The sequence below is a fragment of the Quercus robur genome, chromosome 4, assembly GCF_932294415.1.
Source record: "Quercus robur chromosome 4, dhQueRobu3.1, whole genome shotgun sequence".
In the NCBI taxonomy this organism is placed as follows: Eukaryota; Viridiplantae; Streptophyta; class Magnoliopsida; order Fagales; family Fagaceae; genus Quercus; species Quercus robur.
The window spans coordinates 65990100-66016636 of NC_065537.1; the positions used below are offsets into that span (position 1 = coordinate 65990100).

A 26537-nucleotide genomic window follows, 5' to 3' on the forward strand; every position below is an offset into this window, starting at 1 on the left:
TTCTATTTTGCATCTCATTTTTCAAAACATGATTATCTATTTTACATTATATTTTATTATAATATAAACTTTTCTTAATTTTCAAAAATGTTTCTGTTTATTCACACACAATAACCACCATGGCTCTATGGCTCCATTTGGTGTTTCCAAATGCATTTGATGAACGAGAGCAACAAATTATGGTCCTCAGCATGGGGTGAGGTAGAGTTGCAAATACATATTTTGCTTTGTATGATTTAAGTTACACCCACGTCTTTCCATGACTTTATATTAGACTAATCTTATGTCAATTCACTGTTATTTCACATATTTTTCATGTTGCTATTATATATTATTCAAATGACATTTACTTTTCAATTTATAAGTGCATGGGTTTAACTTAAGTAAATTGTTAATAATTTGTTGATGGAATGATTTTTTTTAATCACTAATTATCTTGGTATTTGATGACCATGATGGATATAGAAAAAGAAAATCCCTAAACTAGCAGTAAGTTCAACAAAGTTATTAGCCAATATATAGAAATTTGGTAGTGTAACATCATCAGATTTTACGTGATGTAATTGAACATAGCCTATCGTTTATCGTTTATCAATTATGATTTATGACTACTAAAAATCATTGTGTAAATTAGGTTTCAAGACTTGTCTACCAACAATGTTTAGTTGAAAGAAGTTCTTATGGGTATGCTCAATATACTTTCAATGAAAATACATTTCAATTGATTTGAATAAAATTTGTTCTTCAAAAGTTTTGCTTCTAATGTACATATTTGATGCGATGACAAAAAACCTATTTTGAAAAGATTTCTTCTAAAAAAATATTTTGAAAAGATTGAGGTTGTTTCTTGAGAAGCTGAAAAGAAATTTTAAAAACTTTATATGAAATTGTATTGCAAATGGGATATACACACACATATATGTATATAATGCTATCGTCCCGTTCCGTAAAACTTGTTTATAAACTTTTTGAAAGAATTTTTTTAATTTTTTTTTTGTTTAAATATAAACAAATTGTACTTTAAAGTATTGTAGTTTGAAAACTACTTCACCAAATAGTCTGCATTGTCAACATTAAGTAATATGCTTTTTCATGCAAAGTTTTAGGAGTGATATTACCCCTATTTACAAAATTTATTGTGTAAGTTTTACAAATTAAATTTCAATTCTTAATCATAGAACAAAAAAAAATTATTTATTTTATTGTTAAGGTGACAATAGTCATAATTTTTTTTTTTTTTATGAGTTTGCAATATTTAAAAAAAAAAAAAAATTGATTGTAGCTAGTTTTCACATTTGGTGATTCTGGAGGTTGTAGGGGTATTTAAAATATTGGAGTTACTTTGGTCTTTTTTGTCATCTCAAGGATATTTTAGACATCTTGGTGTAATTTGGGGTTAGTTTGGAATTTCTTTGGCCTCAAAGGTATTTTAGCCATTTTGTTATAATCTGAGGCTTATCTTATGCTTTTGTGATTTGAAGGTTTCAAGGGCATTTTCATCATTTTTGTCATGTGTAGGGATAGATATTTTTTTGGTTTTAAAATGGAATTAATGCTTATTTTTGTAAGTTCTATATGTGTGTGTATTTATATGGAGGTTGATGGGCATTTATATTGGGATTGGCTTTGAGAACTTGTATCACTACGAGTGCTTGTATAACAGGAAAAATATCACATTTTAGCCAATCAAACCAAAAATTCATTCACATCAAGTCATAAAAAGTTGTGTAAAAATATAAGGTTGCTACATCGTGTAAATTTACATTGGCAGTCTGGCACTATTCATTTGCATTTAGTTTTTATTCTTTCTTTATGGATCTCAAGGATGAAAGAAGAGAGTGGATGGTGGTTGTGTATGAAGAAAGAGAAATAATTAAAAAAATCAAGAAAAATTAATATTTTAATAAAATGTAGTGTAAAATTGATAATCTGATGTGAAATGTTTTTAGGTTTTTTTTTTCTTCCTTTTTTGAGAGAATGAGTTTTTTAAAAGTGAGTATGTGAAAAAAATAAAAAGAAGTAGGTTTTATGCTAAAAATATAAATGATAATCTGATGCGAATGATCTTAAGATTCTAACTTAGATATGTTTTTGTTTTGGGGTTGGCTTTAAGGCTTGGGCCAAACATTGGTTTTAGTTAGTGGGCTTAAACTACCGATGGGCTCTTGTTTAGGTGTTTGGGGCAGGTGGGTTTGGTTCAAAGTTTTGTTTGGGTTTAATATGTATGGGCTAAGAGTGAATTTTTAAGCTGAAATGGGTTATGGGCCACTTATGGGCTTTGTTTTAATATGGAAAATGATGTTGATATTGTGCAATGTTTGTATGAATCTGTGTGTTGATGGGTTGTGCAAAAGCATATTATTCGAATATGGCAATACTTGATCAAAGGAGATGGATGTAGTCTCTGCGTTGCTTGTTCTTATTGCCCACTTCCACTTTGATGCTTCTTTTCTATATCCACTCTTTTTTATTATATCTTTCTCCTTCTTTGCATACCACCTCTACCGCTCTATGTTGTTGTTGTTATGGTTGGCTTGGTAGAACCAGTTTTGTGTGTGTGGGGTTTCTTTTGAATTTTTGGGATTTTCTAAGTCCATTGTGATGGAGTTATGATGGTGGTTGGTCTTATATGTGAGCGGTTTTCATGCTCTTAAATGGAGTTTTTGTGTGTATTAATTTGCCTTGGGGTTCTTAAATGCAACAAATAAATACTACTCTTTTTTTTTTTTTTTTTTCAAATATGATTGACACGGGCTTCTTGTATCTTTGGCTCAAATGATATATTTTGATGTTCAACTTTTGAATTTTTTCATACTAAACTTAAAAATAAAATAAAATAAAAATCCTATAGAAAGATAATAAAAAAAACAACATATATGATGATAAAAATGCACTTTAATCTTGATCTTTGTTTGATTCTAAATATGTATATGGCTTCTATTCTCTTTAATAATGTTGTGAATTCTTGTGTTTGAAAAGCCAAATTTTAGATATAGTGTTTATTAGTTTTAATTGTTTTTTTGGGTATTTATAAAACTGTAAAATAGTTTGTATGTAACAAGTTTAATTTTTCAAGCCACCAAATTCTGCTCATATTTCTTGAATAGTCTGCTTGACTATTCAACAATTGGTCCATAATTTTCTGGTCAACTATATATTCCAGAAATGTCACTTTCATCAAGCGCATGAGATATTAAATAATACTATTATATATTTGCAACTTGCTGTTCAACAACTTCATTATTACGGGTTGTTGAAATCCAGAAACTAAGAAATGTTATTTTCGAAAGACTAGCTAGATTTAGTGTAAAATTTGTGACTCAACCTTTTTGTATTGTATGTTATATAGTTATACAAAGAGTACAATTGTTAGAAAGAATCAAAGAATCAAAGTTAACCCTTTTCAATGTTACATAGTCATACAAAAATTTTGTTTGTCAGAAGAATCAAACAGTCAAAGAAAAACTATTTGCAGAACTAAAATTAGAAAAGCTTGCTTGCAAATTCATCAATTGAAGTTCCCTCTCTTTGGGAATAAGCAGATTTTCGTGCAAGTTCTTTTAGCTGTGACAAGCTTCTCCCAAACTTCAAAGCCACCTTCATCTCAAACAATTCCCCATTCTCTCTTTTTTCCAAATCTTTTTCTTCAAGTGTGCCTTCAATTGATTCTTCCAATAGGCGAAAGAAGCCAGCGTTGTTTCTATACATCTCAAACACCATTCCAACTTGTGCACCATGCTCAAAAGCATTAACAGCACTTCCTAATGCCCCAGCAGCCACCGCTATTATCGCTGCCCATGATCCATTACCCACAAAAGTGGAACCGATGGCAGCAATGCCAGTGAGTAATGGGCCTGAGATAGCCAAAATCTTGTTGATCTTCAACACCAAGTTGCATAGCCTTGCATAGTCTTTAATGTCTTTTCTCTTCACCACTTCAATAATATCTCTCATTTCAACTTCCAGCTCCTCACTCCAACCATTCTTCGCCATCTTAAGAAATTTACCTTCTTGTGCTTTGGTTTTGTTCTGTGATTGTTTTGACGGCCACCAGACAGCAGGTTCAAACTTTGAAGGAAACTTTTCGAGCATTGCTCCTAGCAAGGGAAGTGGGAAGGCTTTATCAAGAGCCAAGACCTTTTCCATCACAATTTTCACATCCTCTTGAGTTGGAGTGCCAAGAGTGAGGATAGTTTCGATTTGGCTTTGGAGTTGCTTGAACAATCTTGTAGCATTACGTTGTTCCTCAGCGAGTTGTGAGGGCTGAATTTTGTTCATTATAAGCAACAATCCTGTGGCTGCAGAGTACAATAGCGTGGACGATAATTTCAAAGCCAGTAGAGGCATTCCAGCGCCTCCAATTGCTCCAACACCAGTTAAGGTTGCAGCAGTAAGAGTTATCATGTTGATGGAGTTCAAAAGAAGGGTGTTCCAATTGTCACGTTGCTTTCCAATGTTATTGTGCATCTCTACCCTATCAGCTACAGCTTCTAAAAGAGCATAGAGTTGGGTATTTGCAATACTAGTGGAGTTGTATGATTCAACATCAATTGGGACTGTTTTTGTAAACCCAGCCCTTATGTTCAATTCCTCAACCACAGATCTTTTTGGCATTTTTGGAACTGACATAGGGACTCTTGGAAGTTTTGGGACAGGAACAGCAGCACGGATTTTGTTTGAAGAAGAAGAGAGTACGAGGGATGAAGCTTGTAGGGAAGCCATTTGATTGAGGTGGTCTCTTTGGTTATTTTCTTTTTCTTTGGAGGATGAGAGGTTGAGAATGGAGGTAGATAGGCATGTGGAGTCTTATTTATACCAACGAAATATAACTGATAAGAAGGGGTCAGATGTGGAAAATATTGACTGGCAACTGGCTTGACTTAGCCCAATTGGCTGACCCATTCCCTCTTCATAATTTTCAAATTCAAAGTTTGCTCTCTTTGCTTGGGTCTCTCATACTACCCAGTAAAAGCCTATTACTTCAAACCTGGTTGCCATTTGACCAATGCTGCCTGGTCAATTTCTACAAGTTAAAAGAACAAAAATGCCACTAGAACTACTATTAACCTTCAGACCAGGCATGCACTCTTGTAAATTGTAGTATTTACTGTGAATCTGATGGAGAAAGAAATGGTGAGGGTTAATAAAATACAAAATTTTATTGATAAAGAAGAAATATAAAATAAGGGATATGATAGAATTTAAGTGATTACTCACTATTAACACTTGATGTGTTGGTCAAAAGTCTTGTAATTTAATGGACACTTTTGGTATTTTCGAATACCCTTTTTGCAGAGAAATTATAGAGTCTTCTGGTAGATTACGTCATTTGTCCACCATTCCACTAAAAAACTTTCACTTGTTTAAAATTGCTGAGTCAGTAATTAATTTATGTTTAAAAAAAATTTCTAACAAACAATTTTAAACAAGTGGAAGTTTTTTAGTCGAGTGGTAAACCACATCACTTGCCTACCATGTGGATCTTATAATTTCTCCTTTTTGCTGCCATTAGAATTTATTTTATGTCATCTTAATTCTAAAGGAAAAATAGTAATTTCATATGGGTGAAAATTCCATAATTTTTAAATTCACATCATATATATGTGGTTATCATTCGCAATTAAGGGTAAATTGATCTTTTTACTTTTCGTATGCAAAATGTTGCTTTGACCAAGGTTGTATGAGGGCTTAATTTTGTTTTCCATAAAGATTCTTGCCATAGACATGCATTCACAAGATCATTCTAAGCTTATTAATTCCTAAAGGATTAATTTAAAATTAATACAAAGATCAATTCATATATTGGTTGAGCTTCTTCTTTATGATGGACATTTAAATACCAGATGATGATTCCAAGTGGATAATGCATAATTTCTTTAATTATTTCACATACCTTCTTCTTCTTTTTTTACTTTTTTTTTTTTTTAATCTTGTTGGATAATTTATGTATCTTCATTAACTGAAGAAAATTTTAATTGTGAAAGAACATAAAGAGCCTATAAAAGCTTAAAGACTTAAATTATACTAAAAGCTTAAAGACATAAATGATACAAATTCATACTAAAATATTTATCTCTTTACTTGCTCTAAATATTTAAACAAAGTAATACGTAAATGGTAATAAATAATAGTAATTATTGAAATTTTCATTTTTTGAAGCTTCAAAAAAAAGTAAGTATTTACTTTGCAATAGTAATTTGCACTACAAGAAAATTGGGCTATTGCGGCGTGCCAAAACTGCTGTTAAAGCCCAAAAAAACGCCACTAAAGGTGCATTTGACCTATAGCAGCGGGCCGTCCCGTCAGTGTTGCAATGCTGCTATAGGTCAGTTGCGGCGGTCGCAAAAAGCGCCGTCACAGATGTACCTTGTAGCGGCGGGTGAAGGTTTATTGCGGCGGGCATAAAACCGCCGCCATAAGTGTTCAGAATTCGTGGCATTGACTTTTAGCAGCGGGCAAACGGTGCCGCTATAGGCAATTAATCAAAACAAACTAATTGCACTTGCAGCGGCGGGTATAAACGCCGCTATATGTTTCAATCTTTAGCGGCGGGCAATAAAGCGCCGCTATAGGGTATCATTTAAAACATAAAATGTGCACCGTTAGCGGCGGTTTTTGCCCGCCGCTATAGGTCCTTTTTTTCTTTTCCCTTTTCTGGTGGGTTTTAAAACCACATTTCTATTACAAATAATCCTGTAATAATTTCAACCCCACTAAGACAATACCACAAATTTAACCAGATAACACAACAATTGTCTCAAAACTAACATTATATTAACATAGAAATATATTATCAAATACATAACAATGTCTATTTATCATAAAATTAACAAAAGAAAAGATGTGGTCATTTGTACACAGAAGAAGTGCCATCACACATTGCATGATACAAGGAGTGCCTTCAATCCACAAGCTAGGCAGATTCAATAAAATCATAATTTAAAAAAAGTTCCTCATTTTATTCCTTAAGCATTCTTATGGACATCCACACAACCAAGAGTAATATTTTGATAAATATCATTAAGCAACCAACACATATTTAAGTTGGCACTCAATGCTTGTTATAAAACCACATTAACAACTATGTTGAACTTAGGATACCTCATCAACAAGGCACAACAATTCTTGCAGCAAATTAATATTCACATTAAATTGAAGAAACCATTGATTCTAAACTCACATTTTGCATATAGGCAGTCCATTATTCCCTTCTCCAAGTCCAGCTACACAACAACGAAAGAAATTGCATAAGTTAGGACTATAATGCAAAGTTACCAAGTCAAAATACATAAAGTTATTATTTTTATCCATGCTTCCAGAACATATCCTTCAATGCATTAATGGGGAAGAGAACAAGCTCTAGAATTGAATAAGGATTTCTATCTCATTCTTAGATTTTTTTTTTCCTTCTCAATTGGTAATTACACACATTCAGTAAGTCATGAACAATAAAAATTTCTCTCAAACTATGCATTTTTATGAACCAAACCCATTTAAAATAAAATGGAATAAAACTACTAATCACTCACTTTATTCTGGATAGAGAAATTGATGAAGTTGGTATCTACCAAAACCCGATAAGACGGTCCCAACGAGGTGTTGTAATTGAAGAAAAGTGCCAATGAAACCTTCGGCCTATATCGCACAAAATTAAACACATTACAACACAATATAAACCCTTACAAATCCCAAAGCTCCTATACCCAAAATTTAACACCAAAAATCTATATATATATATATATATAGGCTTTCATAAATACTAAAAAAATTCAAAGGAAAACTAGATAAATAACAATGATAAACAACACAATAAGGCTTACACATTTCTGCCAAATCAGCATTAATATTGTTGATTCCTTATATAAAATAAAAATCTTTACTAGAAAATAATTTTAGAGAAAGAATAGTGCTTGAAATTTTCTTAACAAATTGACATAAAAAATTAGTAAAGATATCTTAGAGTGAAGGACCTACGCACTAATCTTTAGTATCTGCCTTAAGGGATTAAAGTCATAGTGGATGAACAAAAGTATGTCATATCAGTCAAGAGAAACTGACTTTTAATTAAATTTTATTGCATGGGAAGAAAAAATGAACTTACAATGATCTCTGCAATAACTCGTGGCTGTCTTAATGGCTTTAGGATGAAAGCCTGAACCCTTGTAACTACAACTACAAGGCATATCTGCAAAATGGCAAGAGGCAGTGAAAATTGAAGAGGATCATCTCCCTGAAATATGCCATTTGAGGTAGGTTTCATTGGGGATGGACATGTCAGTCCAGCTGTAGCGTTGGAAACCATTTTGCTTTAACAGAGTCTACAAAAGTTAGTTTACTTCAAAGCCTGCAAAGAGAGACATCTTATCAGACTCAAAATCTAAAACATTAGACATTAGTTTGCATGGTATTCCTTGTTTACCACCAAAAGAATCCACTAGCATTCTCTAGATCATACCAAACAACTTTGAACCTACAAATCTCTCTCTCACACACACACGCGAACACATGGTGGAGACCCACCTTCCATCTCTAATGATAATTATATTCTCTAAAGATGATATCCATAAGTCTAATAAATAAATAAATAAACCAGGAAAAGAAGTCCAAAAATCTACTGCTTCTATTAAGGCTATCATCACAAAAATTTACCTGATAAAATTGACCCAGTTAAGTTAATGTTCCACTAAATTCAATAACCAATCTATGCATAGATTTTAATGTCCCACTTTTGAGTTTGACATCAATCAAACACAAACTCATTTATAAATTTTGATCACAAAAAATAAATAATAAACCAGGAAAAGAAGTCCAAACAAACTACTGCTTCTATATGGCATTTATCACACCACTTTTAACTGATAAAATTGCCCCACTTAAGTAAATGGTCCACTAATTCAATAACCAATCTCTTTTTTTTTTTTTTTTTTTTTGAGAATGCAATAACCAATCTCTGCAGAACATGGTTCATACATTTTCATTTAATAATCTCTAAACAAAACCAGTCCCTAGAAATATCTAGATTAAAATATGCAATTTTCTTTTTCTTGACTTCAAACAAACTGAAACTCAATAATAAGTTTTGATCATAAATAAATAAACCAGGAAAAGAAGTCCAAAAATCTACTGCTTCTATTAAGGCTTTCACACACAATTTTTACCTGATAAAATTGACCCACTTAATTAATGTTCCACTAAATTCAATAACCAATCTTTGCATAAATTTTCATTTAATAAATCTCTAAACAAAACCAGTCCCTAGAAATATGCATATGCATGTGTGTTTTCCTTACTGTGCACAAAACACAGTACTCAATATCTATATATCTAATAATGAAACAAACTCAACCCATCAAAGCATTAGATTTCTAGACAACAAAAAAACAGACCCCAACTGATGAATGGAGTATAATGGTTACCTGGCTATGGCCAGAACTCGCTGACACAAAGGATCAGATTCGAACCAGCGCTTTTAAGTTGAGCGGAGCAGAGGTATTTGAAGAGCCAAAAGTTTTGCTTTTGTATTTTGTGTTCTGTGAAGTCAGAGAACATAAAAGTAGTAATGTGAGTTAAGGCTTCGGTGGCATTTTTATAACTTATATACAGAGTAAACGCTGCGAGAAATAAGGAAGAAGAGTTCTTATAGCATGAACTTTGTCAACTCCTTCATTGGTTTATGCGTGTACAAATATATCCTAGGCCCCACCAACACATCTTAGAGTCAAACTCGGACACAGCACAAATGGCTCATGCTCTGTCATACATGTTGCAACTAGTGACTTAAGCAATGGTTATATTGTGTTTAAATAAAATAAATAAAACTCTATAATCAAAATATCAACTAGTATTGCCTTCAAAAAAAAAATATCAACTAGTATCTTTTTTATTATTATTAAGACAGATTTATTTCAATTAGAATTCTATTACTTAAGTTTTAACAAAATTTAAAAAACCAACTCCAAATAAAGCTTTATGACCAAACATTTCAAATATTATTATTACAATAAATAAAATTTACATCTAACCTATTGTGTTTGTGTCAACTGTCAAGTGGCTCAACCTATTATATATTACACGTTGGGAAATTAATTTGTTTTTGACTTTTTGGAATGTATTTCATTCATTATTATAAGAAAGTTAATTTATTGGGCGAAACTATATTAAAATTTCAAGTGAATAGCTACTAGTCTAAGGATCTTCCCAATAGTCTCTTCCTTTGGGAATCCTGTGACTAAATCTCCATTACAATTTTTACTTATCTAATGGGCTATATTGGCTTAATGCTAAACCATATCTAATTTTCCATATTCCCATTTTATTGTGCTATCTCTAATTAGCCACAAAGCCAACATGTTCCCCAAAACATTATGGTACTTTACACAAACAGATCATGTTCATGACATTAAATGACTAAAACTAAACTACCCTTGTGATAAAACTGAAAAGTCATGAGTCTCATACCTCTACGCCAATATGGGACTTTACAAACCGGACAAGTGGAGCCCGATTTCATCAATTTCGAAATGCACAAACTGAAAACAATCAGAAAAAAAAAATAGCTTTAATTATTTTAACCAAATAAATATATTGAACCCATTTGAATTGTACCAGAAATATTGAACTCACTTGCGAAGCCACTGGCAGCCCAACAATCAAAGACCCGATTCGGTTGGCTCCTTGGGTTGTGCTCGATTCAGCTACGCTCAAAGATGCAGAGGCTGAGACTGAGGAGCAAATGACGAGGTTTGGGCGGCAAGGCGAAGAGAATGGAGCTCGACACCGTCCTCACTCCTTACGGCATCTTCACAGCGGCGAGGCGAGTCCTCACAGGTCCTCACGGCGGCGAGGCGATGGTCAGAGTGAACCATGGCGGCGAGGCGAGCTTCTTAACGGCGGCGATGGAGCACAACAGAGAACGGTGGAGAGAGAGAGAGAGAAAATGAAAAGGACTAGGGGAAATGGGAAATAGGGAGGGGCGGCTGAATGAGAAACGTGTAGGGCTTTATGTTTTGTTTTAAATAGAATCAAAACGACGTAGTTTTGATAATAATAACTTAAAAATAGAAAAAAAAAAAAAAAAAAAAAAAAAGCTGTTGTGGAGGTTACAACCTTGGACAGGACCCTGAAAATCTACATGGCACGTGTAATATTTATAAATAGTAATATTAATATTTATATTTAATATAAATAGTAATATTATATATTTTATAGTAATATTAGTCAGCTTTGGGGGGAAAAAAGCTATAAGTGAAACATGTTAGGAGGGAAACAAATTTTTGGAAAATTTCGGGTGGGAAAAATAAAAGAAAATAGATTTATTTTGAGGAAAAAAATAAAAATAAAAGAAGACAATGTTTAATTAATTACCATTTTTTACTAGGAATTACCATTTTGTTATGCATTTTGTAATTGTACATGAATCAAACACATCTATATAAGTGAGTTAATGAGTGCAAAATATTAAGAATCTAATATTAATGAGTTATGAAATAAAATTTCAAAACAGAAAACAATCACATATACTCAATAAAATTTACCACACAACTTTCTCAAAAAAAAAAATATACCACATAACAAAAGTTATCACACGTTCTTTCTTATTAAAAATTTTTAAAAAAATGATCATAGCTATTATTAAATTTATGTAAGAATTTTAATATGTGACTAACTATGTTTACTTTTTTCAAAAAATAATATGACTAATTTGATGGTCAGATTGAGAGAACATAACCATACAAGTACACAGCACATGTCAATCACGCATTATACTTAGATTTGAAATCTAACCGTTGGATTTGAAGAGTGTAATGAAAGGTTAATTCTGGTCAACAATGGTAACAATCAAACGGTAGATTTGTCAAAATTCACATCGAATTAAGAAATATAGAGTTGAATTCAAGTTACACTTGATGTAACCCTAAAAAATGTTACACCAACCAATAACTTATTGTTGAATTCATATTTTGAAAATACAACCGTTGGATCACATTTTCTATATGTTTTTAACGTGCATGCCAATTTTCATGCCAATCGGATGTAATTTACCGTTTGATCTTTAAACTCATCTTTTATGTGTTATTTTAAACTACAAAAATTTGAATTTAAACAATTGATTGATGAAATGACTATTAATCTTTAATCACCTTGAAATTTTGTATGCTTGAAAAATATATGAAGATAATGTAATCTAACGCTAGATTTGTCAAAGTTCACATCGAATTAAGAAATATAGGGTTGGGTTCAAGTTACACTTGATGTAACTCTAAAAAATGTTACACTAATCCATAACTTATTGTTGAATTCATATTTTGAAAATCCAACCGTTGGATCACATTTTTTATATGTTCTTAACGTGCAGGCCAATTTTCACACTAATCGGACGTAATTTACCATTTGATCTTTAAAATCATCTTTTATGCGTTATTTTAAACTACGAAAACTTGAATTTAAACAATGTTTAATGACATGGCTATTAATCTTTGATCACCTTGAAATTTTTTAAGCATGAAAAATATATGAAGATAATATAATCTATCGGTAGATTTGTCAAAATTCACATCGAATTAAGAAATGTGGGGTTGGGTTTAAGTTACACTTGATGTAACTCTAAAAAATGTTACACTAACCAATAACTTATTGTTGAATTCATATTTTGAGAATCCAACCGTTGGATCACATTTTCTATATGTTCTTAACATGCATGCCAATTTTCATGCCAATCAGATGTAATTTACCATTTGATCTTTAAACTCATCTTTTATGTGTTATTTTAAACTACAAAAATTTGAATTTAAACAATTGATTGATGACATGACTATTAATCTTTAATCACTTTGAAATTTTGTATGCTTGAGAAATATATGAAGATAATGTAATCTAACGGTAGATTTGTCAAAATTCACATCGAATTAAGAAATATAGGGTTGGGTTCAAGTTACACTTGATGTAACTCTAAAAAATATTACACTAATCCATAACTTATTGTTGAATTCATATTTTAAAAATCCAACCGTTGGATCACATTTTTTATATGTTCTTAACGTGCATGCCAATTTTCATGCTAATCAGATATAATTTACCATTTGATCTTTAAACTCATCTTCTATGCGTTATTTTAAACTACAAAAACTTTAATTTAAACAATTGATTGATGACATGACTATTAATTTTTGATCACCTTAAAATTTTGTAAACATGAAAAATATGTGAAGATAATGTAATCTAACGGTAAATTTGTCAAAATTCACATCGAATTAAGAAATGTGGGGTTGGGTTTAAGTTACACTTGATGTAACTCTAAAAAATGTTACACCAACCAATAACTTATTGTTGAATTCATATTTTGAAAATCCAACCGTTGGATCATATTTTCTATTTGTTTTTAACATGCATGCCGATTTTCATGCCAATCAGGTGTAATTTACCATTTGATCTTTTAACTCATCTTTTATGCGTTATTTTAAATTACAAAAACTTGAATTTAAATAATTGATTGATGACATGACTATTAATCTTTGATCACCTTGGAATTTTGTATGCATGAAAAATATATGAAGATAATGTAATCTAACAGTAAATTTGTCAAAATTCACATCGAATTAAGAAATATATCGTTGGGTTCTAGTTACACTTGATGTAATTCTAAAAAATGTTACACCAACCAATAACTTATTTTTGAATTTAAATTTTGAAAATCTAACCGTTGGATCACATTTTCTATATGTTCTTAACATGCATGCCAATTTTCATGCCAATCGGGTGTAATTTACTATTTGATCTTTAAATGGGAAGACGAAAAAATAGTGGAAAATTTAAATGTCTATTGCGGCGGTCCAACCCGCCGCAAAAAGGAGTACATATTGCACCCGCCACTATATCTAAGCTTAATGCCGCTAAAACAGGTCTATTACGGTAGCTCATTGGCCTGCCGCTGTAGTACGCCGCAAAATACTTGAGCTATTGACCCGCCGCTATATCTAAGCTAAATGCTGCTAAAACAGGTCTATTGTAGCGGGTCATTGGCCCGCTGCTGTAGTACGCCGCAAAATACTGGAGCTATTGCGGCGGTCTATATGCCCACCGCAATAGATCTCATGTACGGCGGCATATAGACCGCCGCAATAGATCTCATGTACGGCGGCGGGCCAAAAATGCGCCGCGATAGGTGACCTATAGCAGCGGTTTTTGCACCCGCCGCAAATGCTCAGTTTTCTTGTAGTGAATTGGTCATATTATTTGATCAATTCTAACTTCTTGATTTGAAATGTTCTTGTTTTGAAGTGCGTCTAATAAAATATAAATAAATTTAAGGGAAAAAACCTTTGTATAACAAATTGAAAAGGGATCCAAAAGTTCACCCTAGCATAAGAAATTGACCCATGGACCATGGTGAGAACTACGACTCAAAGTGGACTAGAATTTGGTTAAGGGAAAAAAAATTAAGGCCCAATTAGTCTAAAATGAATTGAAGGGGACCAAATGGACCGAAGTAGGCCAAATGGATTGAAGTAAATCGAATGAACTGAAATGGAAAGAATGTACCAAAGTGGACTGAATGGACCAAAGTGGAAAGACTGGACCAAAGTGAATAGAAAGGACTGAATGTGCTAAATTAGATTTAATTGGACCAAATTAGACGAAATAGCCCGAAGTGGACCGAATTAGACGAAATTACCCAAAGTGGACTGTGTTAGACCGAAATGCTATGTTTATGTGGCTCAAAAAGAGTGTAACAATAATAGATGTTACATTTTAGATTTAAGAAATTATTGTTATTTGTAAGAATTACATGTACTAAAATTTTTACTAACAACAATATCACCAAAAAGTAATTAGTAATTTGTTTAATATAATATTGTTGATGTGAAACTAAAAAGTAAATGAAAACATTTATAAAACACATTATTTGAAATATTTTATTGTTTGATTAATATTAATTAAAAAAAAAAAAAACTTTAGTGACCTTTCTTTTTTTTAAGAATTGAGCTTAAATGACTTCATGTACTAATATACGTATTCGGACAAAATAATTAAATTAACTAATTTAACACCATCCTCTGCAAGCCAAACCGAAACAAAATTTGTGTTTGTATTGTATGTTATATTGTTATACAAAGAGTACAATCATTAAAAAGAATCAAAGATAGCCCATTTCAATGTTACCTAATCATACAAAAATCTTGTTGTCAAAACTAAAATTAGAAAAGCTTGCTTGCGAATTCATCAATTGAAGTTCCCTCTCTTCGGGAATAAGCAGATTTTCGTGCAAGTTCTTTTAGCTGTGACAAGCTTCTTCCAAACTTCAAAGCCACCTTCATCTCAAACAATTCCCCATTCTCTCTTTTTTCCAAATCTTTTTCTTCAAGTGTGCCTTTAATTGATTCTTCCAATAGGCGAAAGAAGCCAGCGTTGTTTCTATACATCTCAAACACCATTCCAACTTGTCCACCATGCTCAAAAGCATTAACAGCACTTCCTAATGCCCCAGCAGCCACCGCTATTATCGCTGCCCATGATCCATTACCCACAAAAGTGGAACCGATGGCAGCAATGCCAGTGAGTAATGGGCCTGAGCTAGCCAAAATCTTGTTGATCTTCAACATCATGTTGCCTAGCCTTGCATAGTCTTTAATGTCTTTTCTCTTCACCACTTCAATAATATCTCTCATTTCAACTTCCAGCTCCTCACTCCAACCATTCTTCGCCATCTTATGAAATTTGCCTTCTTGTGCTTTGGTTTTGTTCTGTGATTGTTTTGATGGCCACCAAACAGCAGGTTCAAACTTTGAAGGAAACTTTTCGAGCATTGCTCCTAGCAAGGGAAGTGGGAATGCTTTATCAAGTGCCAAGACCTTTTCCATCACAATTTTCACATCCTCTTGAGTTGGAGTGCCAAGAGTGAGGATAGTTTCGATTTTGCTTTGGAGTTGCTTGAACAATCTTGTAGCATTACGTTGTTCCTCAGCAAGTTGTGAGGGCTGAATTTTGTTCATTATAAGCAACAATCCTGTGGCTGCAGTGTACAATAGCGCGGACGATAATTTCAAAGCCAATAGAGGCATTCCAGCGCCTCCAATTGCTCCAACACCAGTTAAGGTTGCAGCAGTAAGAGTTATCATGTTGATAGAGTTCAAAAGAAGGGTGTTCCAATTGTCACGTTGCTTTCCAATGTTATTGTGCATCTCTACCCTATCAGCTACAGCTTCTAATAGTGCGTAGAGTTGGGTATTTGCAATACTAGTGGAGTTGTATGATTCAACGTCAATTGGGACTGTTTTTGTAAAGCCAGCGCTCATGTTCAATTCCTCAACCACAGTTCTTGTTGGCATTTTTGGTACTGACATAGGGACTCTTGGAAGTTTTGGGACAGGAACAGCAGAACGGATTTTGTTTGAAGAAGAAGAGAGTACGAGGGATGAAGCTTGTAGGGAAGCCATTTGATTGAGGTGGTCTCTTTGGTTATTTTGTTTTTCTTTGGAGGATGAGAGGTTGAGAATGGAGGTAGATAGGCATGTGGAGTCTTATTTATACCAACAAAATATAACTGATAAGAAGGGGTCAGATGTGGAAAATATTGACTGGCAACTGGCTTGACTTAGCCCAATTGGCTGACCCATTCCCTCTTCATAATTTTCAAATTCAAAGTTTGCTCTCTTTGCTTAGGTCTCTCATACCACCCAGTAAAAACCTATTACTTCAAACCTGGTTGCCATTTGACCAATGCTGCCTGGTCAATTTCTACAAGTTAAAAGAACAAAAATGCCACTAGAACTACTATACCCCTTCAGACCAGGCATGCACTCTTGTAAATTGTAGTATTTACTGTGAATCTGATGGAGAAAGAAATGGTGAGGGTTAATAAAATACAAAATTTTATTGATAAAGAAGAAATATAAAATAAGGGATATGATAGAATTTAAGTGATTACTCACTATTAACGCTTGATGTGTTGGCCAAAAGTCTTGTAATTTAATGGACACTTTTGGTGTTTTCCGTGTATCAACAACCCCATTAATTTTTGCGGAGAAATTATAGAATCTTCTGATGGACTACGTCACTTGTCCATCATTCCACTAAAAAACTTTCATTTGTTTAAAATTGATGAGTTAGTAATTAATTTATGTTTAAAAAAATTTTCTAACTAACAATTTTAAACAAGTGGAAGTTTTTTAGTGAAATAGTGAACCACATCATTTATCTACCATGTGAATCTTATAATTTCTCATTTTTGCGGCCATTAGAATTTATTTTATGTCATCTTAATACTAAAGGAAAAACAATAATTTCATATGGGTGAAAATTCCATAATTTTTAAATTCACATCATATATATATATATATATATATATGTGGTTATAATTCGCAATTAAGGGTAAATTGATCTTTTTACTTTTCGTATGCAAAATGTTGCTTTGACCAAGGTTGTATGAGGGCTTAATTTTGATTTTTCCATAAAGATTCTTGCCATAGACATGCATTCACAGGATCATTCTAAGCTTATTAATTCCTAAAGGATTAATTTAAAATTAATACAAAGATCAATTCATATATTGGTTGAGCATTTTCTTTATGATGGACATTTAAATACCAGATGATTCCAAGCGGATAATGCATAATTGCTTTAATTATTTCACATACCCTTTTTTTTGTTTTTTTTTAATCTTGTTGGATAATTTATGTATCTTCATTAACCAAAGAAAATTTTAATTGTGAAAGAACATAAAGAGCCTATAAAAGCTTAAAGACTTAAATTATACCAAAAGCTTAAAGACATAAATGATACAAATTCATACTAAAATATTTATCTCTTTACTTGCTCTAAATATTTAAACAAAGTAATACGTAAATGGTAATAAATAATAGTAATTATTGAAATTTTCATTTTTTGAAGCTTCAAAAAAAAGTAAGTATTTACTTTGCAATAGTAATTTGGTCATATTATTTGATCAATTCTAACTTCTTGATTTGAAATGTTCTTGTTTTGAAGTGCGTCTAATAAAATATAAATAAATTTAAGGGAAAAAACCTTTGTATAAGAAATTGAAAAGGAATCCAAAAGTTCACCCTAGCATAAGAAATTGACCCATGGACCATGGTGAGAACTACGACTCGAAGTGGACTAGAATTTGGTTAGGGTGCATGGACGTAAGTTTTGAGTCCAATAGCTAATTATGATTCTTTTGCTTAAATATGTTAGATTAATTATGTTTTTCCTTTATAAAATAAAAAAAAAAAAGTACAAAAACATGTGTTTAGAATCTTTAGATTAATAGGGCGTTCTTGTTAATATAGCTTATTGTTTAATAATTCATTATATTCTTCTTTTAGACTTGATAGATTTGTTCTTTGTGTTGATTTCATGCCATAATCATATATTCATAAAAATAATATTTTAACACGATTCATTCATTCTCCCTCCCCCCCCCCCCCCCACAAAAAAAAGAAAAAGAAAAAAAGAAGAGATTCTTTCATTGAGATGGCAGATTTAATTAATCGTATAATTATGTTTTTGGTGCATATCTCTCAAGTAGATTTGTAGATCCATACACTTATGAATTATGATAGTATGTGTCACAATCATAATTCTAATTTTCATTGCTTAGAATAATCGTCCTATGATAGATTTGTGCATTTTCTTTTCATAAAAATGAGGTTATTTTACATAAAATTATGAAAATTAGGTTAAATTAATGAAATTTCTAGATTTGAGATCTAATCTAAATTCTTATGATAATATGTGAAATATGTTTATTCTTTTATGTATAAAAACATCTACGCCGTGCACCTTTCAATGCAAATTCTAATATGCTCATGCATTTTCAAGTGATTTACTGATGTCTGGCTTTGATTGACCACCTTTGTAGTCCTTTTGGAATAGCTTTCTAATGCTACTTGTTTTTTCTCAGTCATACAAAACAAATAAAGCCTGCGCTGGTTGAAATTCAAATCCAAATTTGATTTAGCTTTAATATCATTTTCCTTTGAGTAGTTGTTCCCTTTGGCCTTAAATTGAATTGGATTGACCTTCTTTAACTTGATTAATGTCTACATCAAAATTGAGTCCATCAGATTTTTTTTTAAGCAAATTCACTTGTGCCATTGTGCAATTTGCACGTTAACTCGTTCGTTTTTATAGAGCTTGCTAGAATCACTTTCAAACCCCATTAAAAGGCTTATTCATGCTTTAAAACTCATAAACACTTGTCCAAGAAATATTTATTTAGCTACTAGCTAGCATCATTCATTTGCATGAGTAAACACCTCGGCAAGATGCATATTTTTACTCCGTCAATAATTTATCTCATGGAAAACTAAGAAAAAAACAACTATTCAATAAAAAAAAAAAAAAAAAAAAAAACAACTATTACATTCTAATCAGCCGAGGCAGAATACAGACCAATATCAACCACATGTGAGATCACTTTTTTTTATTTTTTAGGAAAACATGAGAGATCACTTAGTTAAAGCAAATCATTGCCAACCTTAATATGACGCATATGCAACGGGCCAAAATATGTTGTGACTGTTTTTTTTTTTTTTTTTTTGTCAGGATAAACGGGAGAATTATGTTGTGACTGTGGAGAATTATGTTGTGACTGTTGAGAAAATAAAAAAAGAAAATAAATGAATAATTTGTCTCTCTATAATTGTTCAATAGAGGGCCTTTATATACCGGCATGAGAGAGTGTTGTACATGCAAAATATGAGCGCAATAAGTAAAGTATATTGGGTCTGAGCCCATTGGGCTAGGAAAGAGTGTTATACAAACAAAAAATGTGCACAATAAGCAAATTGGGCTAAGGCATGTGCGTTTATTGAATATACATTAACATTGACAACAAGGCTACAATCCATAGGCTCTAATCTTGTCTTCCACGAGCATACAAAAAAACTAGGGGTGTCAAGTGAGTGGGTTTGGGGTGAGTATAATTGAGTTGGGTAAATAAAATTCATTTACCCATTTATTGCTCATTTAACTAATTACTTTTAATCAAAACCCGACCCAACCCAATTATTATGGGCAAACTCCAACCTACCCAATTATCCAATAATCAAAATTACCAAAAAGCCCCTATAACTTGATCAAAGTACCCCTAAAGTCCTTTAAAACTACCAAATATCCCCTAAACATAAAAAAAGACCAAACATGCTAAAAAATCACTAAAAATTACCAATATATCCCTGAAAGCTAAAAGTGACCAAAATATCCCCGAAACCTTAAAATTGACCAAAATACCCCCGGAACCTTAAAAAAAAAAAAACCAAAATACCCCTAAAACTTAAAAATTGACCAAAATACCCCCTAAACCTAAAAAATGATCGAAATACCCAAAAACCTAAAAATGACTAAAATATCCCTAAAACCTAAAAAATGACCGAAATACCCCCAAAACTTAAAAAATGACCAAAATACACTCGAAGCCTAAGAATGACCAAAATAACCCCTAAACCTAAAAAATGACCAAAATACCCCATAAACCTAAAAAATGACCGAAATACCCCCGAAACCTAAAAATTAACCAAAATAATTGCTTGAGAATACCAAATAATTTTCTTGCTATTAGTGATATTAATACAAACAATTATCTTTTATTTTCAGATAGGTGCAACTAGAAGCTAATTATGTTAAAATATTTTATAGGTTGATCAACAACAATAGTGATTACTGGTGAGTTTTCTGTTGGCCATTTTTGAAAATTTACAATAATTTTTTTTTAATTTTTTATAGACTCAAGAATATGTTTAACATGCAGTTTCCACCTTGGGGTCATTTCTTTTGGGACTAGTGGTATATGTATTCTACCGTGTCTATCACTATGACAAAATAGAAGAAGAAAATCAAGCAAGGATTGAAAGGTTTTTGGAGGATTACAAAGCTCTCAAGCCCACAAGGTACTCATATAATGATGTTAAAAGGATTATAAATCAATTTACTGAGAAGTTAGGACAATGGGGAAGAATGAAATCTTTACCCACAAGGTACTCATATGGAATAGTGTTCAGCGGAAAGCTTTCGAATGAAGTCCATATTGCCGTGAAGATCCTAAACAGTTCTAAGTGCAATGGGGAAGAATTCATAAATGAAGTGGAAACAATGGGTAGAATCCACCATGTTAATGTCGTTCGCTTGGTTGGCTTCTGCGCTGATGGATTTAGAAGGGCATTAGCTTATGAGTTCTTAGCAAATAATCCACTAGAGATGTAACGCCCCAAAATCATAAGCAATAAAAGTCTATTCAATTTAAATAATCTGTAAAAATATTAAATAAAAGCAACCAGCAACCTAAAATCTCATCACAAATGTTAGAGTTTTAATCCACCAAAGATAAAAACATCCTCAAAATAATTCTCCAATACAATGTTTAATACCATACAAATAACAATAAGATCCTCAGTTCCACAAAATAATTCGTAATTGTTGTCTTCCAAGAATCTCTACTCCAATAATCCCTCTAATGTATCTGTAAGGGGGAAATAAAAGGAGGTGAGATAACTCAATAAGTGGAATTCACTAACATTGGGATGTAGGAACAAACCTTTCAAATAAATAATTCTTACAACAAATTCATAACTTGTAACTCATCAATATTTTATCATCAAATATTTCATATAAAAAAACAAATATCTTTATATTGTGAGCCATCATAATACATATATCAATACCATCATATAAACAATTTCCTAGACTTTTATTGTGGTCAATGTTTATGCCTCGTTGACAGGGTTGTGTTGTTCCCTTTTAGGACTAGAACCTCATTTTCATCACTTTTCTTAAGGATGACTCCTTTGAAACCTAAAGGTGCACTCCCTTGCTAAGGAGCTTTCTTTTTGGATCCTCAATAGTATACTCCCTTACTAAAGAGCTATCAAATGTGCACTGTCCCCTTTTCTGGGACCGTCCCTTGCTAAAGACTAATTGTAGTATGATTGTCCCTTACTAAGGACTAAATACAATACTGAGTTTTTAATCACGACTTGCCATAGGTTTTCAAAACACATTCAATATGCTCACAAAAATAATTCATTCATAATTCTCAAAAATATAAAGATATATTCACGCATACAAGTTTAAATAAATTCAGGTTGTCCCACAAGTTTTTCATAAAACGAATAGTTAATGTGCACATCAAACATTTATAAAATATCAATTTATATATAGAATATCAACATATTTCTTTGATATAAAATAGTTTAATAATCAACAATGTTTTGGAAAAACCCCCAAAATTAGTAAACGCTACTTACCTCTTAGTTGCAAAAATATGAAACCAACCTCCCTTGAATCACAACAAATTAGTAGAATTAGAACTTAGCAACACCAAAGATAGGTCCATCAATACACAATTTCCCACTTAAAATCAGTTTTCACACTTAAATAGTTTAATCTATCATCATTAAGGCCTACGGAGGTGTCTAGTTTCTTTGAAATACAATTCAACTTTATCAGTGGACTTGGCTATTGAATTCGTGGCCATCACTACTTGGATTGCAGTTATTAAATTGATAAATGGAAGCATTGAAATGCCCCATTTGATTCCTGAACTTGTCAATCAGGTTTCCAAAATTTTCACAACTATTCTAATTATAGTGTCTGCCTATATCTACCACCATAAATCCCTTGATGCCACAAAACATAAGATATTGCAAGTCAATTTTCTGAACAATGGCAGTGCGTGGATCGCAAATTGGTTAGCTTAAATAATATATAATTTCTTATTCCTACATTATAGGGGCTAACAAGATATTCTAGGCTTGAAAAGCATTGCTGCCTTCTACAATAATTTAGAGCTAAATACACGTCACTAGAAGGGTGATAAAGAAGATAAATATCAACCATAAAGCAACCTTTTCCCTTTCAAATGGTGACAAACTTGAATTGATAAAGTCCAAGCCTATTACTCTATTAGGTACAATTTCAAAGCCTATGGAGTACCCTTTCCTGACATACAGCCATATTGACCATTCCTAATCTAATATAATAACAATTATAGGACTTTTTCTATTAATATAATAATAGTCTAGGTTCATGACCATTGCTAGCTATTGAGTATTTCAACTTTCCTAAGTTTAGAGTAGGAGAGAACCGTACCTATAGTCTCTAATCATAGCCATAGCGAAGCAAAGCAAGGTTCAGTAGTGTGATGCAGCTAAGCAAAAGGAAGCCTCATAAGTATATACACGTGTAGCTTAAGAGGTAAAAAACTAGGGTTTTTTTTTTTTTTTGAATATATTTTAAACTTATCAAGGCCCATATATTTATACTTATGCCATCTCACATGGGCCTCTTTTGCCATAACAATTATCAGATTTAAATATCTTAGGCTCAAACCAATTAAATCCATTTAATTGTAGGCCTTCTTTTTAATTTATGCATAAGAATTAAATTGGTATCAAAATTATGGGGTGTTACAAGAGAAGTTCATTTCCTTAGTAGATTCTAATCGTTTCCTTGGTGAGGAAAAACTACGAGACATTGCTCTTGGCATAGCAAAAGGAATCGAATATCTTCACCAAGGATGTGATCAACAAATACTCCATTTTGATATCAAACCTCATAATATTTTGGTAGACTGAAATTTCAATCCAAAAATTTCTAATTTTGGTCTAGCCAAGTTGTGTGCAAAGGATCAGAGTGCAGTGTCCATGACCACAACTAAGCGGACCATGGGTTACATTGCACCCAAAGTGTTATCTAGGAACTTTGGGAGCATGTCTTACAAATTAGATATTTATAGTTTTGGAATATTGTTGCTTGAAATGGTCGGAGGTAGGAAAAATGTTGGTGTAACCGTGAAGAATACTAGCCAAATATATTTTCCAGAATGGATATACAATATGTTAGAGAAAAAGGAAGACCTACGAGTCTATGTTGAGGACAATGGAGATACTAAAATTGCAAAGAAACTAGAGATTGTGGGACTCTGATGCATCCAATGGCACCCAATGGATCGTCCTTCCATGAAAGTTGGGGTTCAAATGTTGGAGGGTGATGGAGATAACTTAACAATGGCTCCAAATGCCTTTGCCTCTAAAGGCCCTACAAGAATCAATGCAAGTATGCCTGTAAGGCATCTAAACCTAGATTGAGAAGTCATCCCTGAATTAGATTAAGTATTTTCAAACTAGAGGTCCTCGATGATATTATGGGTTGCAATCATGGTGTACTCAAGGATTATTAATCTTGCACTCACTTTAGAGACTTCAAGTTTTCTTAAATAAGTATGACTGTATGAGCAAGGCTATTCTTATAAAAAGAGTACCTCTTTATTAATTTATTGTTTTTATTTTTATAATTTACTGAATTTTAGTGTAAGAAATATTTAAATTTAAGTCTGTTATATGAGAATAATTTTTTTTTTTTTTATATATATATACATTTGAGTTAATTGGAACTCATGAATTTATTAACTATTTCATTCTTTTGATAATTTGACAATGGGATCAAGAGCTTGTAATTCAACTAGCACCCCCTAGTAGTTTTAATGGAGATATTCAAGATTCAAATTCCCCTACTCCTAACTTTCTAATTAATAATAATAATAAAAAATAATTTGATAGTAGGATTTGGAAGGAAGAATTTAAACCCGGACGTTTTTATTGAAAATACAAAAAATATCAATTACTATCACAAGTTTTTTGCGAATATATTAACCATTTGAAAAGCTATTTAAGGGTAAAAGGCCTTGTTCGATAGCAAGAGGCTCATTGACAATATGGACAACTTTGGTGTGGGTGCTGGGCATGATGTTCCATGCACCTTCATATCCAATTGAAGCCATGATTCATGAGTCAACAGATAACTTTCCATCCCTATCTTTTAATTTGTTGCTTTCTCACTGGAACATCAACGAAAAATACTGGTTGTTAAATTAAATAAATAAGTGGAAAGTTCAACAAGTTAAATGAAATTAAATATCGCACTGGAACATCAATGAAAAATGCAACTTATCGTCCTAACACATTAAATTAAATAGCTTAGGTGAAAGTTCAACAAGTAAATGAAATTAAATATCTCTCTCTCACTGAAACATTAATATAAAAAAATACAACTTATCATCCCAACACATTATATTAAATAGCTCAGTAGAAATTTCAACACATAAAATGAAATTAAATATCTCACTGGAATATCAATGAAAAACACAACTTGTCATCTCAACACGTTAATTGAAATTAAATATCTCACTGGAACATCAATATTAATGGAAAATACAATTTGTCGTTCCAACACATTAAATTAAATAGCTCAGTGGAAAGTTCAACATGTTAAATGAAATTAAATATCTCACTGGAACATCAACGAAACATACAAGTTGTTGTCCCATCACGTTAAATTAAATAGCTCAATGAAAAGTTCAACATGTTAAATAAAATTAAATATCTCACTGGAACAAAGATCAATTGAATGAGTAATCCAAAGAACAATTGAATGAGTGCAACTGGAATAACAAATATAAAATCCTATTTGATAGTACTCTGAATCAGTAAGGTAGAATGGCCTGGCTTCGGTGGGCTTTTCAAGCGGTTGATGGCCTGCAAGGAAGAAAATGCGATCAAAGAGGAGACCGGAGAAGACCGGTCGAACCCCCTCCGATGGAGAAGTTAGATTTGTAGAGGAATAGGTTCCAAGTGTTTTGGAAATGTGTCTGAGAGAAAAAACCTCCCTTTGTCGGGTTCAGACCGGTCCCTTATATAGGGAGCCTGGGGCGGTTATTTGTCCAATAATCTCCCCAGGATTTGCGGAAGCCAACACATCCGGGGTTAACTGCCTCAACGGATATAAAAACTATAACCGCCGGTGGGAGTCAACTTATTCAAGTGTTGTGCTATCGTCCATCCGGTGTAGGACTGTTTGGTCGTCCAAGGATATCTGATGGCTGCTCATGGACGACCTTCATGGACGATCATATCATCCATGGGAGACTTAATTTATAGAGTGGCGCTATTGTTTAATGGACGTTTCTCCTTCCTCTGGGTTGATTCTTGGATCAACCTGCGCTGTAAGCTCTGGACGAAACCTTTGGACGAGCTAGAGATGGATTATTTTCCGCTTCTCTATCAGTTGCCCCTTTGTTCAAAGGGTCGTCCAGGACATCGTTGTGATTTTGGCCAAATTTCACTTTTTCGTACGCCACGTGTCGCGAAACTGTTGGTTGGCCAGTACTGTCGATCTCGTTTCCCAAAAGAATCGCCACGTGTCTATCTCTAAGTGGCGAATGTCGTTTCGTTGACCCCGTTGCTGGGGCCTATAAATAGTACATTCTCTTTCATGCCCCTCACTTTTTTCCTCATTCTCTCTTCTGCCAATTCGTCCAAGATTCTCGTCTAGCTCTCGTCCTAGTTTCATCAGGTATTTCCTCTTTTCTTCCCCTTTTTTTTTTTAGGCTCTCATTTTAAGTCTTCTTCATTCCAAACATGTCTTCATCTTCTAGTTTAGAGAGAGAGATAGACGACTACCTGGACGGCTCTGAAAGTGAGGGTAGTACAGGTAGTTCGTCCTGTAGTGATTCCTCAGACGAGCATTACTCGTCTGGGGTTCCT

At 32.7% G+C, this 26537-nt stretch overlaps 2 protein-coding genes and 1 long non-coding RNA gene across 4 annotated transcripts; all 3 read right to left on the reverse strand.

Annotated features, from left to right (window-relative positions):
- Positions 1-3348: 3348 nt before the first annotated feature.
- On the reverse strand, positions 3349-5232 carry LOC126723406 (probable F-box protein At4g22030). Its single transcript, XM_050426796.1, has one exon. It carries the CDS (start codon positions 4720-4722, stop codon positions 3484-3486), a length of 1239 nt encoding a protein of 412 aa, XP_050282753.1. The 5' UTR covers positions 4723-5232; the 3' UTR covers positions 3349-3483.
- Positions 5233-6752: 1520 nt separating this feature from the next.
- Positions 6753-10978, reverse strand: LOC126723409 (uncharacterized). Of its 2 annotated transcripts, none has more exons than XR_007654257.1 (6): positions 10624-10978; positions 10459-10529; positions 9417-9751; positions 8102-8344; positions 7530-7635; positions 6753-7223 (listed from the first exon to the last, which is right to left on the reverse strand). It is a non-coding gene; the product is annotated as an uncharacterized LOC126723409 (long non-coding RNA). The 2 variants fall into 2 exon arrangements; XR_007654256.1 differs by having other exon boundaries at positions 9417-9530; positions 10624-10971.
- A 4186-nt stretch (positions 10979-15164) lies between these two features.
- LOC126724524 (probable F-box protein At4g22030) lies at positions 15165-16565 on the reverse strand. Its single transcript, XM_050429029.1, has one exon. The coding sequence runs from the start codon at positions 16431-16433 to the stop codon at positions 15195-15197; it is 1239 nt and encodes a 412-aa protein (XP_050284986.1). The 5' UTR covers positions 16434-16565; the 3' UTR covers positions 15165-15194.
- Between the last annotated feature and the right edge of the window lie 9972 nt (positions 16566-26537).